This window comes from Gavialis gangeticus, unplaced genomic scaffold (genome assembly GCF_001723915.1).
Source record: "Gavialis gangeticus isolate Ggan-Ray unplaced genomic scaffold, GavGan_comp1, whole genome shotgun sequence".
Taxonomy (NCBI): domain Eukaryota; kingdom Metazoa; phylum Chordata; order Crocodylia; family Gavialidae; genus Gavialis; species Gavialis gangeticus.
The window spans coordinates 48,879,120-48,894,548 of NW_017728994.1; the positions used below are offsets into that span (position 1 = coordinate 48,879,120).

A 15,429-nucleotide genomic window follows, 5' to 3' on the forward strand; every position below is an offset into this window, starting at 1 on the left:
GGGGGGGGGCACTTTAACAAAAGTTTGTTCAACAAGCTTAAGTTAAAACAGTCCTGCCACCATTTTGAACCACAAAGACCCTGAATACACATGATGCCAAGGCTGCTGGAGCATGCTAATTAGCACACTGCAGCAGTCTCAATTAATCAAGGCTGCTCTGACTTGCTCCAATTAGAATGTGTTGGAGCAGGCATCAAGCACATGTATGGGTGCCCTGTGTGTCTAGGACCAAGCAGTGCACTGAGCCCTTTGTAGGCTATGCAAAAATTGTGGCTGGAAATGACTGAAGTGGACAATAAAATGCATTCCAAGGATATTACCAAGAGGTGGTCTGAAGAGGTGCGCATATCATGGTAAAGCTGCAGATTCTAACATAAATACAATACTTCAAGGTGGATTAAAAGCAACAGGCATCATGGAGGAAGTGCAATTCCTGAAGGATTGCAGAGGTGTGCAATTTCCTGGGATCTGTAAAAGTCACTTGCATCAGGAACAGCAGCAACGGATTTTATATAACTGGGATCCATTGTGCTGGGTGCAGTATACACAGAAGAGATTACAAAGCCAGCCAGGGAAGAAAACAATGTATCCCATGAACCCTGCGAGTCCTATGAAGCTACCATTTAGTGCTGAAACTTAGTTACAGTGATCATGCCTTTCTATAACCCAGAGTGTTACAGGCTCTTAGCTTGAATCCTTTATTTTTAGCTAGTTTGGGGGGACGGAAAAGTTTATCCCAGTACCTGTGTTTGATGTTTTGTACTGTTTCTCTACTGCACAACAGCAGGGCTTCTGTCAAAATCCATGCTTGTTTGCTTTGAAATATAACAAAATGTCTTTAATAAAAGGAAAAGAAAATAAATGGTGACCAGGAAGCAACCATTAGGAAGCAGTTTTCCAAAGCCAAAACAAAAAATATTCCTATTCATATTGTTTTAATTCATTCGACTAGAATTTTTTAAAGATTTATAATCTGGATACAAAGACTACTGACAGATGTTGAAAACAAAATTAAAAAAAACAGCACTTTACTGGAAGAGGTTGCACATTAGTTCAACCCGGCTCCCCAATGTCTGTGTAGATCGAGCACTTTAGCAGGGCTTTTTGGTGCTTTTTTCAATCAGCTATTACATAAAAGTGCCAAAAAGATCCCTTGAAGCATGCAATCTATACAGATGTTGGGTGAGCTGGGTCACACTAATGCAATACCTTTTCTAGGCATGCACTGTGCTCAGCGCAGGGGCACGCTGACCTTAAAGTAAAGTGCTGGGGCCGGGTTTTCACATCTATAAGCAGCCATGATGTTTTGCTGGTACATCACAGTCAAGCCTTGTAACAGGCTGGCATGCATTTTCTCCTCGAGGGATAGTGAAAACTACAAAAATTAAGGGGGAAAAAAAGGAATCAGTTATAACACTCCACTTTAATGACCTCAGCTGTCATTAGTAACACACCTGAGCACTTAAAATTATAGGTGTGTATAAACCAAACCCTTCAGTTGATGTAAGTTAGCATAACTCTATTAACTTTATCAGAGATAGGCCAGTTTACACTAGCTGAGAATCCGGACAGTTATTTTTATTAAAAAAGTAACAGTCTCAGCATATTAGAACCCCACAAAAAAAAAACCTCTTCATTTCATCAGCCCTGGAATGAGAAGCAGAGTCCACACTAGCATGCTAAAAAGCATCCCATTTCTCAAACAGACAGTGGCTTTATGTCCAGTTCTAATTCCAATTAGATCTAAGCTTCTGATCTCCACAACTGGAGATGTCTCACAAGATGGGTTTGTAACGAGGAACAGATGTCCACTTACTCATTACAACTTCCTTTCTAAGTTTAGGCCAGTGATAATGCACTGGGTTTCAATCATCTTTCCCTGACCAAGTTCAGAGCTCCTCAGACCTAGCCCACAAACTGCTGCTGTGTCTTCAAGAGCTCTCCCTCACTGGTGCTGCTGCCACATATCTGGGCAGGTCAGAGGTTGAATGCAGACATTATCTGTGCACTCCTGCAGCCAGCACTGGTTATTCCCAATGAAAGATTCTTAACCTGTGCTTTTCTCAAGTATTGAACAGCTCAAATGACATGAGACATCAATAATTCATGTCTATACCTAAAGATCAGAAATCAGCATTTAGGTGCCTAAAGAAGAGCCACAAGCCAGGCAATTTTAACATACACGCATCTGATAGCAAGTGAGAGGCATTATTTTAACCAATTGAATGCTCAGAAGCTAGCAGTACATGCACTCACCTGCTGCAGGCTGGTACTGGGTGCTGGCTCACTGGCTAGTGACACCAGAGACTTAACCGTTTCCAGCTCCTGTGCATAGAAGGTCTGGATTCTGTTCTTCACTAGGAAGTCTTTCACTTTCTCAATGAACATATCCATTGAAAAGTTCAGGTCACTATAAGGATAAAAAACATGTGAAGATATCACAAGGCAAAACAAGTATGCAGTCAAGCTTTTCAAAAACAGGCTCCCAGACATGGGCTTTTCAAGAGTGGAGACTGATGGGACTTGCATATCCAGCTCAGAATAGGCCCATCCATAGGGCACCACACAGTGCAATGCCAAGGCCCACTGTACTACAACTATGAACCAGCAGTGATAAAGCCATGTTAGTGCAACTAAGTGATGTCCTCTTACTGCAGCAGAGCAATATCAGTCCTGGTTAAGGAGCTAGCACAGACAGAACATCTTGGTATACATCACCTTAGGTATTACCCTTGGGTACTTTTGAAAAAAAAAAAATTACACTCCTAAATAGGTGGGGTAATTTTCATCTGTGCTAAGCATCCATGTGTTTCAGCTACCACTGAAGTCAGACTTTCAAGAAGTCAGAACTGAAGTCATAATTTCAAGATCTGCTGTTTCACAACCAATCATATCAAGAACCTTACCTCATCCTACTGGAGAGGTGAATTCTTGGCATTTTGATAGATAAAACTGCTATCTGCAGTCCGTGGGAACTATTAGACACACAGCACTTTTGCAATCAGGCTAGTTACGTAAGGACCTGTTTCTGAAACTGTATTATGCTCAAGAGCCATAAATTGCACGTAATGAATTGGTTTCATTCTGCATCTTTGACTCCCTCACTGCACTCTGTATTTTCCCGGGCACTATCAACTAACACGTGTGAGAATCTTTATAAAGTCTAAAATAAGAACATTAACACTTAACTCATACCTGTCCTGTACAGTAACAGTTCTTAAAATCTGCTCTAGGGCCAACAATATTTAGACACTAAAGGATACCTTTGCAGAAAGGAAAGCTTCTTCCTTTCCAATAGCAGAAGCTTTTGTTTCTAGACAGCTCTAGGCTGATCACAAGCTAGTGAAGGTTAGAGTTTAAAGCTAAAGAGATCTTTTAGTTTGACCTTCTGTATTTCACCATCCATTGTTTCACCCAAATGACTCTAATCTGGATCCATTAATTTGCATTTGGATACAGAGTACATTTCCTGAACAGCACAGCATCCAGTCCTGGACTGAAGACCTCCGGCAATGGACAAATCATCACTTCCCCAAGTTTATTTGTTCCAAGGTTAATTACCCATGGAGATTGGACAAAAAAAAAAGAAGTACTGAATTTGAATTGCACTGATGTCAGCTTCCAGCCATTGGTTTTTCCTATATCTTCCTCTACTAGATTTAAGCACCTTCTTGACCCCGTATTTTCGCACCATGGAAGTACTTGCACACCAAGAACAAATCCTTTCTTGATCGCTTTTAATAAGCAGAAGACAGAGAGCTCCTTTAGGTCCTCTTTTTAAGGAAAAGGTGTCAAAGATACAGCCCATGAAGCCCTATCATCTGGTCCACTGTATCACACATGGGTCTTGTACTGGACCCATGCATTCCGTGAGGCATGCACAATGGATCCAGCACATGCGGTTAGATCCAGCACACGCATGACACAGAGCCGTCTGCGGTGCTTGTAGCACGCACCAGACTAGTCGTGTGCATTGGATTTAGTACAGGGGCAGTCCATGGGCCCAGTCTGGCACAGACCAGCCCCATTCTGCTCATCCAGCCCATGGACCAGCCCCAAGCTACTTACTCATCCAGCCCCCTGAACCCGGTTAACCTGACATTTGCTTTAAGGCATTGTTTCCAGCCCTTTGATAATTTTAATGGCTCATTTCTATATTCTCACTAATTTGTGTCAATGTTTAAAAAAATAAACAAAAGATATAGACAAAACTGGAAACAGTATTCCAAGACTGCTCTCAATGGTGCCATATGACCATAATTTTCTATGATTCATATTTGGAGGTAAAAAAAATCACCTACCCACTCCTCCGTTTCACCACTGGGAGCTTTGATTCATCTCCCTGTCCACTATGACCCTTCACTCATTTTCAGAATAACTGCTTTCCAAGTGCTCATTTAGTATGTGCATAACTTTGCATTGGGCTGTACTAAGGCACATTTTAATACAGGTAGAATCTTAGACATTGCAAGATGACAATGCATGTAACCCAGCATATGTAGTCAGAGTTTCATGGCAATTAAGATTCTTCCAGTTGAGCTGTAATCACTCCTTTGATGTTACTTCACTTCTACTTCACTTGCTGAAGTAGAATATCTAGACCCCTCTATGGTTGCTGCCTTCAAGGCTTTTCAGTAACTCATGATTTATGGGCTGTCCACTTAGGAACATCCCAGTACAATAGATAAGCTCCCCTTCCCTTTCAAACTCCTCTTAAAGACATGAATCCTCTGAAGAAAGGAGTTAGCTCTCCTAAGTGTGCATGTGAATATGGGGAGGAGGTGGGACTGGAGGGCAAGGTTCCCTCTGAAGTTTCTCTTTTGCTCTCCTACCCCAAAAGGCCATGAGTCTGAGGCAACTAGTCACATTTTCATTTGGCTAACAGAAAGATATGGCTCAAGTTCTGCCCCTAAGCTAAGGGATGGGCCGTTGGTTTTAAAGCCTATTCTCCAATGAAACAGGATTCTGCACAATATGCTTCACGTCACAATTTAATGTGAATCTCTGTAGCAATGTCTGTCCTAGTAGCCAAATTTAATGAGGACTAACACTTACCCCAAAAAGAGTCACTTAACTAATGTGATATTTGCTGCCACCACACTCACTCTGCTTTTGTGTTACATCTCCCTCCCCATCCAATGGGGCAGGCACTGCCTATACTGGGCACTGTACACCACCTTGCACAATGAAGCCCATTCTTGTTTGGCCTTGAAGCACTATCATAATGTGTGATTGACAGTGAAAATTCCATCCCCACCCTGAACACTGAAGCAAGTGTCCTATTTACCTCTGTGCCTCCTGTGGCATTTGGAAGGGCTTATCATAAACTTCCCTGTAGAGATAGGGGAGTTCCAGCATTCTTGAAATCTGAACATCGTACATGGGATCATCCACCTTGTCTGCAAGGAGAGACAAACCCCATATTAACTTTTTTTGGCTAGCACAGTGGAGCTGCTACTATATAACCTATGCACTAACACATGAAACTCTCTTACCAGCTCCTTTAGGAGCAACGCAAGTTTTGTTCTCCATTGACTTGATAATGTCATGTTGCTAATCCCAATATAAGACTGCAAAATTCTAAAAGCATTTAAGAGATAAGATAGATACTTGTTGTAGTGGATCCAGTTACAAATTCTGCTTGTAACAGCCATTCTGAGCCTATGGGATCTCACACCAAGTGAACAGCTCTGCTTGAAAAAGGTGTGACAACATAAACTAGTGTCCATCAGCATTAAATGGCCCTCCCCCAGTGAAACATGGGCTCAGTAGCTGGCTAGGCCTTCACTCTTGAACAGATTATTTCTTCAGACAAGCTTGTTTGGGGAGAAGAGCCTATTCCTCCAAAGCCTGTGTATGTAGCTGAGGGGAGCTACCATTCCTTCCTCCAGCCCAAAGAGTTACAGATTTTTAAAGCATGTTTCTCCAAACCAAACAAATCATTTCACCATAGAAACAGTAATTCTAATGTGGAGACAGAAGTACCACTGTCCCTGAAGTAACATTTATGCCTTATCCAAAAACTCTTAGACGGGTAAGGTCAGACCAAAGGGAAGTGCATGCAGGAGATTGTTTATTGTTTTCCCTAGATATATAGCTCTCTTGCAGTGAAGAGTAGAACATGCATATGCAAGATATTCTTTTCCTAAACCATTGTCTCCCTCTTTGTTGCCATAACCAGCAAAACCAGCACTCACATCAGGTTTACTCTAAGTAACTGAAGGCACTGGTCCAAGGGTCCAGCAGTAGACAGAAGGGTCCCAATGCCAAGAGAGTTGCAAGACACAGGGTCTGCACCTGTGAATTGTGCCCAAGATATCCAGAGTTACTATGCAGAATCAGGAAACTTAGTAGAACATGAGATAAAAGTGAGGCTGCCACACAAATGTCTGTCCAAAGTTCAGGTCTAGACTAAATCTGTGACAATCACCACCAATATTGCCAAAGTAACCACAGATTTGGGACAGCGCAGAGCTGCCCTTTCTGTGGCAAAGACTGCTAGAAGGCAATTCTGGTGCACCCTTCCTAGTCAGTGCCCTGGACTTGTGCCTTCTGCTACTCCCGCAACTTAATTATGCTACTGCCCAACTCTGATCTTCTCACAAATTCAGTGTAAAAACCAAACTACACACACACTTTCTCTCAACAGCAATGGAGAATACTCACAGTAGGTGGAGGCCTGAATTTCTCGCTGCCCTCTGTATAGCCGCATATAGCCTCTGACTCTGACAACATCCCCAATTTCCAGCTTGGTTTTCTGATGCACCACTTCCTGGAGCTTCTTCACATGTCCAAGCAGAGCCAGATTTCTAGATGCGCTTGGCTGAGATGCAAAAGCTATGGGGAGATCAGAGATAAGCATAGGTCGTATCTAGACCAAACCCCTCACTCACTGCTATAGGTTCTGAAACAGACATCAGGTGGCTGATAGCATTCATGAAGGGCCCTGTAGCACCCAACAGAAGGCACAGGAGTGTCTACACACACCTTCTGTTGGAAGAAGTCTTACTATGTTCAGTCAAAGTGGAGTAACTCTGCTGGCAGGGTGGAGGGCTCTGCTAGTGAATAGGTACTTTCGGCATGGATGTACTCAATGTTTTACCAGCAAAACTGGAGTTTTGTTACCAAATATTGTGTCATATAGAGTAGGCCTCAAGAGCGCTGCTCCCCTTGTATCATTCTCAAGATGGACCTTTGCTGAGCCTCCATCTTACAAAAGAGGGTGCACCGGAGCTTCCAGGCAACAAAGCTGCAAAGTGCCATTTTACTAAATTTAGGGGGGTTTTTTTATTTAAAACTGTTCAGCTTGGTTCCTGAGGGAGAGATAGCAGCTACAGTTCTCACCATGAACACACTGAACTCTGCTTCAAAATATCAAAAAAGATACTGATTGTAAATTGGGTAGCATGTTGCAGGCTGTCAATCAAGCCTTTGTATAAAACGAAAGCCCAAGTCATCTGAAATAAGTCAAAGGCTTTTGTGCCTGTAATGACACCACATTTATGTAACACCACTCTGTGAGAGTCAAGCCCACACCTTATAACTTAAAACCTAATTAGCTTTTACACTCCAACTACGACTGCAACAGGCTGGAAAAAGTCTTTCTGTTACCTCCGACTGATGATTTTACCAAATACAGTGAATCTTACAAATGGAAAGGGATTACTGATCAAAAACTACAGACACAGGCTCCCTTTTAAAAAACCTGACATTATAGGATTTGATTTTCCAGCAGGTTTCTTTAAGGCAAGTTCTTGCTCCTGTGAGCTGCCTTGTTATATTATTCCTTCCATAAACTGATCAAGTTCCTTCTGATGGCTAGTTAGGTTTCTTGTCCCTCTACTCCTATGGAAAGGCTGTTCCACAGCCACATTCCTCTGATGGTTAAAAATATGATTTCCAGCCTGAACTTATTCCTGGCCAGTTTATGTCCATTTGTTCTGGTGTCAAAATTCCCCTGAATCTTTAGCTTTAATTATTCTTTTCTCCCCTGGCATTTGTTCCCTTGACAGAGTAGACCACAGGACCATAGGAAAGAAGGGCTGGAAGGGACTTCATTAGGTCATCTAATTCAGCCCCTGTGGTCAAGGCAGGATTGTCCCCAACTAAACCATCTCAGCCAAGTGTTTGTCTATCCTGCTATTCAACATTTCCACGAATGGAGATTCCACAGCTTCTCTACATAGCCCATTCCAATGCTTGATCACCCTCAGAATCAGAAAGTTCCTCCTAATCTCCAACCTCAATTTCCACTGCTGCAGCTTGAGGCCATTGTTCCTAGTCCTTGTACCCTGTGGCCACAGAGAAAAGCCCATCTCTGTCCTCTCTAATTGCCTTCAGGTATTTGAAGACTATTACCAAATCCCCCCTCAGTCTTCTCTTCTCCAGATTAACCCTAGTTCTTTCAGTTCTAGTCTAGTTCTTCCTAAAATCTTGCCTCCCAGGCCCCTCATCATTTTATTGCTCTGCACTGGACTCTTCCTAATCTGTTCACATACTTCTTAAAGTATGAGACCCCAAACTGGACACAGTACTCCAGATGAGGCTTCACTTTAATTCACCTTCCATATCCAACATTGTGAGCTCAATTTAATCTGGTGATAAGGTATAATCAATGGACATCTTATGCGAGCATTAAGCTTTAACTACATAAAACAACATGCTCTGCTGTTGTAAATGAGCTCAACAGAGCTTAATTTGTTTAGATAAATCAGAGAATCCTGCTCCTCGTGTATAACTGACATCAAGAGAGATATAGGCCTGATCCTAAACTTACTGAAGTGAACTTGATCTGGTGCAAAGTAGGGTCTTTCCCCATATTTCTGATCTTTGAGAATGGGTAAATGTAAAATAGCTGGATGAGAAGGAAGGGGAAAGGGTTGTTTAGGAGAGAAAGTTAGATACTAATTACTTATTTCACTGCTCGTGGGCAAGAAATGAGTCACCACTTGGTGCATTTGGAACTACTCTGCATTTTCAATCTATTATAGGTTACTTGCAGGCTAGTTATCAATGGCACATGCATACAGGAACTTGAGAAAAACATACACAGAAACTGACAAATTATTTGTACTATAAATGGATAGGCTGGAGCCCGTATAACGAAGTCAACTGGTTAATTTTGGAACTGCAGTTGTAACAACTGGCAACTGTCCAGGATATTTCATCACCAGATGATATCACAAAAGGGAGACACAGGAAGAAGATCTTTTGAACAACTTTGCACAGTAAAACTGAAACTCTACCCTGCCCAGAGAAAGAATGAGCGCTGTGTTTTTGTTGGCATCACCACTGGCAACAACACAGAGAGTCCACTACAGGGAGGCTATGCTAGGGCATCAGCATCCCAGGCTGATACAGGCTACAGAACATGCTACTAAGTATTTTTCATATCTGTGAACATAATTTTCTCTTGGTTTGATAATTTATGATTGGATCCAAGTAACATGCAGACAGAAGTATTCAAGCAAAGCTGCAAAGTACTGTGCAGTTGTATGTTACCTGACAAAGGCTTTTCTACTTCCCTGGAACTTTTCCAGCAGAGGCAATGAATAACACCCGTGCTGTCATCCACTGTAAGAGAATTGCAATAATTAGATGGCAGGGAGGAAGAAGGGGTCTTGGCATTCTGGTATGAAAATCAAACAAGCAGAGCCCGTGTTAGATCACCAGTGCTTTGGCTCTGCCCTAACAGGACAAGATCTTTGCTTATTTCCCCCTCAGATATTGCGATTCAGATCTTATTCTGAATCACCTGCCAAGAAGTATACCTCCCTTTAGTTTTTCTTCATTTCGCAGCATCCCCCACTCCACATCCCTTACAATCTGCCTCACTGAAAATGTTTTGTTTAAAGCACAAGCAAAAGCAATTATAAACACTGAAACAAATGCTGCCTATTATGCTACTTGGCACTTGTAGGTCCCTTTTTATCCAAGGATCTCCATTGTTAATTAGGCCTTATGAAACCTCATTTGCAATAGGAAAGAATTACTTCCATTTAACATTTTGGATTTCAAGTTCCCTGGGGCCTGGACCACGTCTTTGCATGCAAAGCACAAACCTCAGTGTGGATTTGAGACCACTGAGTGCTTGTGTAATATAAAAAAAAAAAAATGAGGTTAACGGAGAAGTATGTTTGTTCAACCAGAGCAACAAAGCCTGGCAGAAGAAGAATAGGATTTTACAGCCACCACCACAATGCATGTCTCTCTCTTTATCCTAAAGACCCTCCACTCCTCAGCAGAAACCTCATCCCGATCCCACTCTCCAGACACTTCAACTTCAGGGATCCCTTAGGTCTCCCTGCCCCTGTCCAGGGGGGCCTGTCTTTAATTCAAGCAAAGTTTTAATTCTTTGTGTTTTCAGTTTTCCTTGAATCTACAGATCAGAACTAGGCTGATAGGGCTTGCAGGGGGCCAAGCAGAAAGCCCTTGCACTCTCTCCTAGGTGTTTTGTAACAGCCTGACAAGTTGAAGGGATCTTATTTCAAGTCACTGTGTCACCTTCCGGTTTCCCTGCTGATCTGGTCCAAGATATTCTCACAGTACAAGCCCCATAATCAAGTCAAGATGTGGCATTCATAAATTAGCTCCAGAGCTTTCATGGTAAGCCTGCTTGTCCCAATGCTAGTCTTCTCAGGAACCGCTGTGTAGGCAGATATTTCAGCAGTTCTAAATAGATACAGGAACTGCTGTATTAGAATAAAACAACGATTTGGTTAGCTGGGTTTCCTCTCTGCAAAGAGCAAAACCTACTGCTTCACCTACTGCTACAGAAGGTCTTCAGGTATTATTATATCAAGACATTTATGAACTCATATGAACTCTGCAGCATGAATTGGGCCAAGTATCATTTTGTTACTGTAGTATCAAGATGCTTCAACCAAGACTGGTCTCAGGGCACCAATTGCTGGTAACTGGAAGAAGGGCATTTTGTGCCCAAAAGCTTGTGCAAAAATCTCTTCCAAATACATAGTTGATCCAATGAAAGAGATTACCAAACAAATTCTGCTTCTCACCTATGCAGAACTGAGACTTTCAAGTCTTTTGACTAGAGAAACAACTGAAGTACTTCAGGGAGGGAATCCTTTGTAAGCCACTTTCAAAAGAAGGAAAGAGGGTAACTACAGAACAGAATGACGCATTCCAGCTGATGCAACACTTGCTCCCTGCCTTCCTCAATCAGAAAGTCTGTTTAGCTGAGAGATGCAAGGGGTTGGGATCAGGAAATGGTCTAAGAAGTTGCAATTTGCAGGGGTGGAGTCAGCTGAGGACAGGACAGGGAGGGGCAGCCTGGCAGGTAGCCTGAGGGCTATAAACTAAGAACAGTTTGAACAGTCAAGTTAGATGTACAAGGACAACAGGCTGACAGAGCGCCATGCTGACTGAATATACAAGGCCATGAGCCCACCTAACTTCATGAGGTCTTTCATTTTTATTCCTCTTTTCTTCTCTGGACAGGTATCTTGAGTTAAGGTATAGACAGACATAATAATTGTATTGATACCCATCCATACCAATACAAACAGTTACAACACAAGATACTCTTGCAGATTCTGCAGTGATACAAGTGAAGGGAACAAGGTAAAAACTACAACGATTTAGCTTAACTGAATCACCACAGAAGCAGACGCAACAATTGCACTGTATGTGTGGTCCTAACTGGCAGCTCCCCCTTCCCTTTTAAACCAGTAAAAGGTATATTTGTCCACGGCCTTAGTTTGCATACTGACAACACGGTGAGGACCCCCAACCTGCCTACAGATATTTTTGTAAGCACTGCTACTGTATTTCAGTCACAGCAACATCCAAACCTGCTCAGCCCTTTTCAAAAAAGCAGGAAGATCACACTGTGAAATGTCTGAGGTGATATTCAATCATTCTTCTCTCTCGTCTTCTGTCTCTCATCTTTCTTGGCCCCAATTACCATGATGTCTGAGGGTCTCAATCTTTAAAGTAATTTATCTTCACAGAACACCTGCAAGGCAGGACCTATTATTTCTGTTCTACTGATGAGGAACTGAAGCCCAGAAACAATAAATCACTTGCCAAAAGTCATATGGGAAATCTGTGCCAGAGCAGTGACTGGTCCTGGTTCTCCTTAGTGCCCATCCCACCCTTTCTATTTCCAGGTGTGCCAGCTATTCCACTACTCCACTCTGTCCTGTTTCCACATGATGATATAGATTGAGACTTAGTATGACAGCCAAGCAGGAAAGTGTGGGGGTGTGGAAAAGAGGTAATCTTGTCAGCCAGTGTCCACACTAATAACAAGGTTTGAAGTTGAAAGAAAACAGAGGAGTGTGGACACCTTCACATAGGTATGGGCAGTGCCATGTGCCCTGTGGAAGCATAAACATTTTGTGGCTCTGAGGTAGAAAGGGAAGGCTTGTCTCATTAAAGAATGGCTTTTTGGCTCAGATGAAAAATGGCTTGAGTGAACTGAGAAGAGAGTTAAAGTTATTGGTAGTTTGTCTTTCCCTAAACTTGTAAAGGTGTTTAGACACAAGTACCTTAGGGCCAGAATTTTAAAGACACAGGAGTCGAGGGGAAAATTAGGAAGGATCCCTACTGTTTCAGGACACAGAAAGGGAACATCACTTCTAGTTTACAGAAATCCTCTGATCTATTTTCACTTGACAAAAAAAGGAAAAAGACTGCTGCATATATAGGTAAGAGTGGGCATTTGGACTCCAATATAAATGCAAGGTATAGAACCCAGACTTGCTGTGAGACCTCAAGTGAGATACTCAACTACTTATCCTCAGTTTTCCCACCAGTAAAATGCAGGTGGGTAACTTCCCTGCTCTTGCAGTGTGTTAAGATCTTCAGAGGGGTACTATACAAGTATTTTGAGGACAAAAAGCAACCCCGTCCAATAAGATTATATTTAAATTCAGTTGGTTAGCAAGGTTGGAGGCCAGGAAGTGGAGAAAGACAAAACACATTTTTTCTTACCTCCATAGTTATAAAAAGCATCTCGCTCTTTTGTTAGAACCACATTCCCAACAACATCAACCTGCCGTATTGGATGTCCATTATAAAAGAATATGCCTGCAAAAGAGACAGAAAATTCCTGTTAACTATAAGCAAATACTGCAAGAGTCCTTCCCCGGTTATGCACTTGGTCTGTAGAAAGACAATCCTTTGACATTTAACTGGAGTTTTAAAATTAGCCAATGTTTTCCTTGCATCAAAAACAGCCCCTGAATCAAAAAAAAGAAAAGTTCACTTTTCCCACCTGCTTCTGAAGCCAGGTGTAGTAAGCTGTGCACACTCTCATAGTTCAATCAGACAGCACCTTCCTTGCAAATTGTCATCTGTAGCACGAGCCTTAAGTAAGCTTCAGAGCAAACACTCTTTTAACTAAATATGGGTTGTTTGTCCTTTTAGTACTACTGTGAACATTCTAGCCGAGACGGCCTTCATAATGTAAAAAAAACAACGTCTTTGGACAACTATTCACTATCAAGAGGATCAGAGACTGGTTGAACCAACCAAACAAAATCTTAGACTCTGGAGCATGAGATGCAGCCATGAAGACAAATTACCAACTACTATAGCTCACACACTGAAATGTATAAAACTACAAAAGGAATTAAATTGGGAACTTTCTAACCCCTTTTAATGATAGGCATTTTAAATGAGAAACAATACTGGACAAAAAAGAAAAAGATACCACTCCCCCTGACTATCGCATTGATATATCAGAATTATTCCCGACTATTTCTGTGCATCTGTGAAACAGAACTGGAATACAAATCCTAAGCACCAAATATGGCCAAAACGGAAAGAAGCTTCACAACCATCAGCATTCACTTAAAGAGTAAGACCACCATCATATCACTATTACCTCCATCAGAAAAATCAAAATAAAAATGGCTAAGTAAAAAAAACTGTGGTGATAAACTATACATACAGCCACAGAATATACCACACACAGATTAGCAAACCAACAACTACAAAGAGATAGAAGAGAATCCATAGATGAGGTATTTTAATTGAATGCATTTTCTTTGATTCTGAAAAACTGCAGCCCCAGCAAAATGCAGCCACTTCCAACACAGCTGGCAACTAACAGGCAGCACTTTGAAAAGAACTAGGGAGTGGAGAGCAAAAGCTTTGCATCAAGACACTCGGACAAATCCTGCTCTTATCAGGAGAAGCAAGGGCACTTCAGCATACAGAGAGCAGTCAGGAAGTCAGTTAATATTCTGTATTAAAAATATCAAAACTGAAAGCCCCAAAATAATCTGCCCTACATAGCCAGGATTTTCAAAATGGGCCCGGAATTAACCTCTTCACATTACAGAGACCAAGACAAGTTTTCAAGGTTTCACACACATGTTCAGCTATGCTGCTCTTATGTGGCAGTTTTGCTGCTAAACAGTCACCATATATTTCAAGGATGTATCCAGTGCTGTCATTTTAGAGCTTGGTGCATTTGTCATATGGCTAATTCAGGGCCAAAGTGGGGAACATTTAACTGATCTGTCCACTTTTGTCTTCTCTCTCTGATTGTAATCAAATAAGAAATAATGGACCTATGGAAACTCTTACAAGTTGCTCGTGATGCTGTATAAACATTAACTAACCCTTACAAAACCCATGAAAGAGAGGCAAGTATTTCATTTTGGTTTTGCTATAAATTTGCAGGATGTGGGCTGTCTTGCTGCCTACTTATACAATTCAGAGCACAAAGGCAGTGCTCAGTGCACTGGTATCTGTCTGTGAAATGAACATAAACATGAGACAGACAAGTTAATGAATAAAGCCAGGAATATAACCCAGACACTCCACCCTTATATTGACCCACAGGAAACTCCCATTCACTGAAATGTAAGCAGCATTTACATGCAGTTCTTTGCAAGGTGTAATACTGTTATATGTTGTTCAATAGAAAAATATTAACAGCTGGCTTAGAAGCATAGGTAAGAGAGGAGCCTTTCTGCTCTAGATCATTACTTTAAGTTCTGCTCAGACTGGTAGCATTCAACATCTATTAGTGACTGCCAGTCACTCACAGGCCTGTGTAAAGTGCGTGGATTGTCTCAGTCAATACCCATCTACATTATAAATTCAGTTGGACAAGAATTAATTTTGCAGGAAGTCTTGGCAGAGTTCTAATTGGTTGGACACAGATAGGCTCTGATCTTTATAAAAACTAAACAGTACTAAGTATGGTTTCTTTAATGGTTGCTACTACTAAAATCAAGTAAAATCAACTTCTTTGCTAGTTTGTAGCTTCCTTTCCTTGTTGATAAGCTGCTTTCACCATGCAATGTCAGTGATCTAGCTTGCTGTACAGTAACTCTCAGACACAGGCTCATTTCCATGCTGTAATTATGTATTGCTGTTGAGTTTGACACCCACTCTTATTTCAAGGCCTCTGGGGCAATCCCAATTTCTACTTTTATCTGGGTGGTTTTT

The 15,429-nt window shown here is 41.7% G+C and overlaps 1 protein-coding gene across 4 annotated transcripts in view; it reads right to left on the reverse strand.

Moving 5' to 3' along the window:
• The window catches only part of STN1 (STN1, CST complex subunit), a 54,329-nt gene that overhangs the window by 16,521 nt on the left and 22,379 nt on the right, over nucleotides 1–15,429 (reverse strand). For all 4 annotated transcript variants that reach the window (XM_019502764.1, XM_019502766.1, XM_019502765.1 and 1 more), the window contains exons 3-7: nucleotides 12,958–13,053; nucleotides 9,502–9,573; nucleotides 6,667–6,837; nucleotides 5,288–5,399; nucleotides 2,257–2,410 (exon numbers count right to left, since the gene is read on the reverse strand). In XM_019502764.1, coding sequence (XP_019358309.1) covers nucleotides 2,257–2,410; nucleotides 5,288–5,399; nucleotides 6,667–6,837; nucleotides 9,502–9,573; nucleotides 12,958–13,053 — 605 coding nt within the window. The remainder of the gene's footprint in view (nucleotides 1–2,256; nucleotides 2,411–5,287; nucleotides 5,400–6,666; nucleotides 6,838–9,501; nucleotides 9,574–12,957; nucleotides 13,054–15,429) is intronic.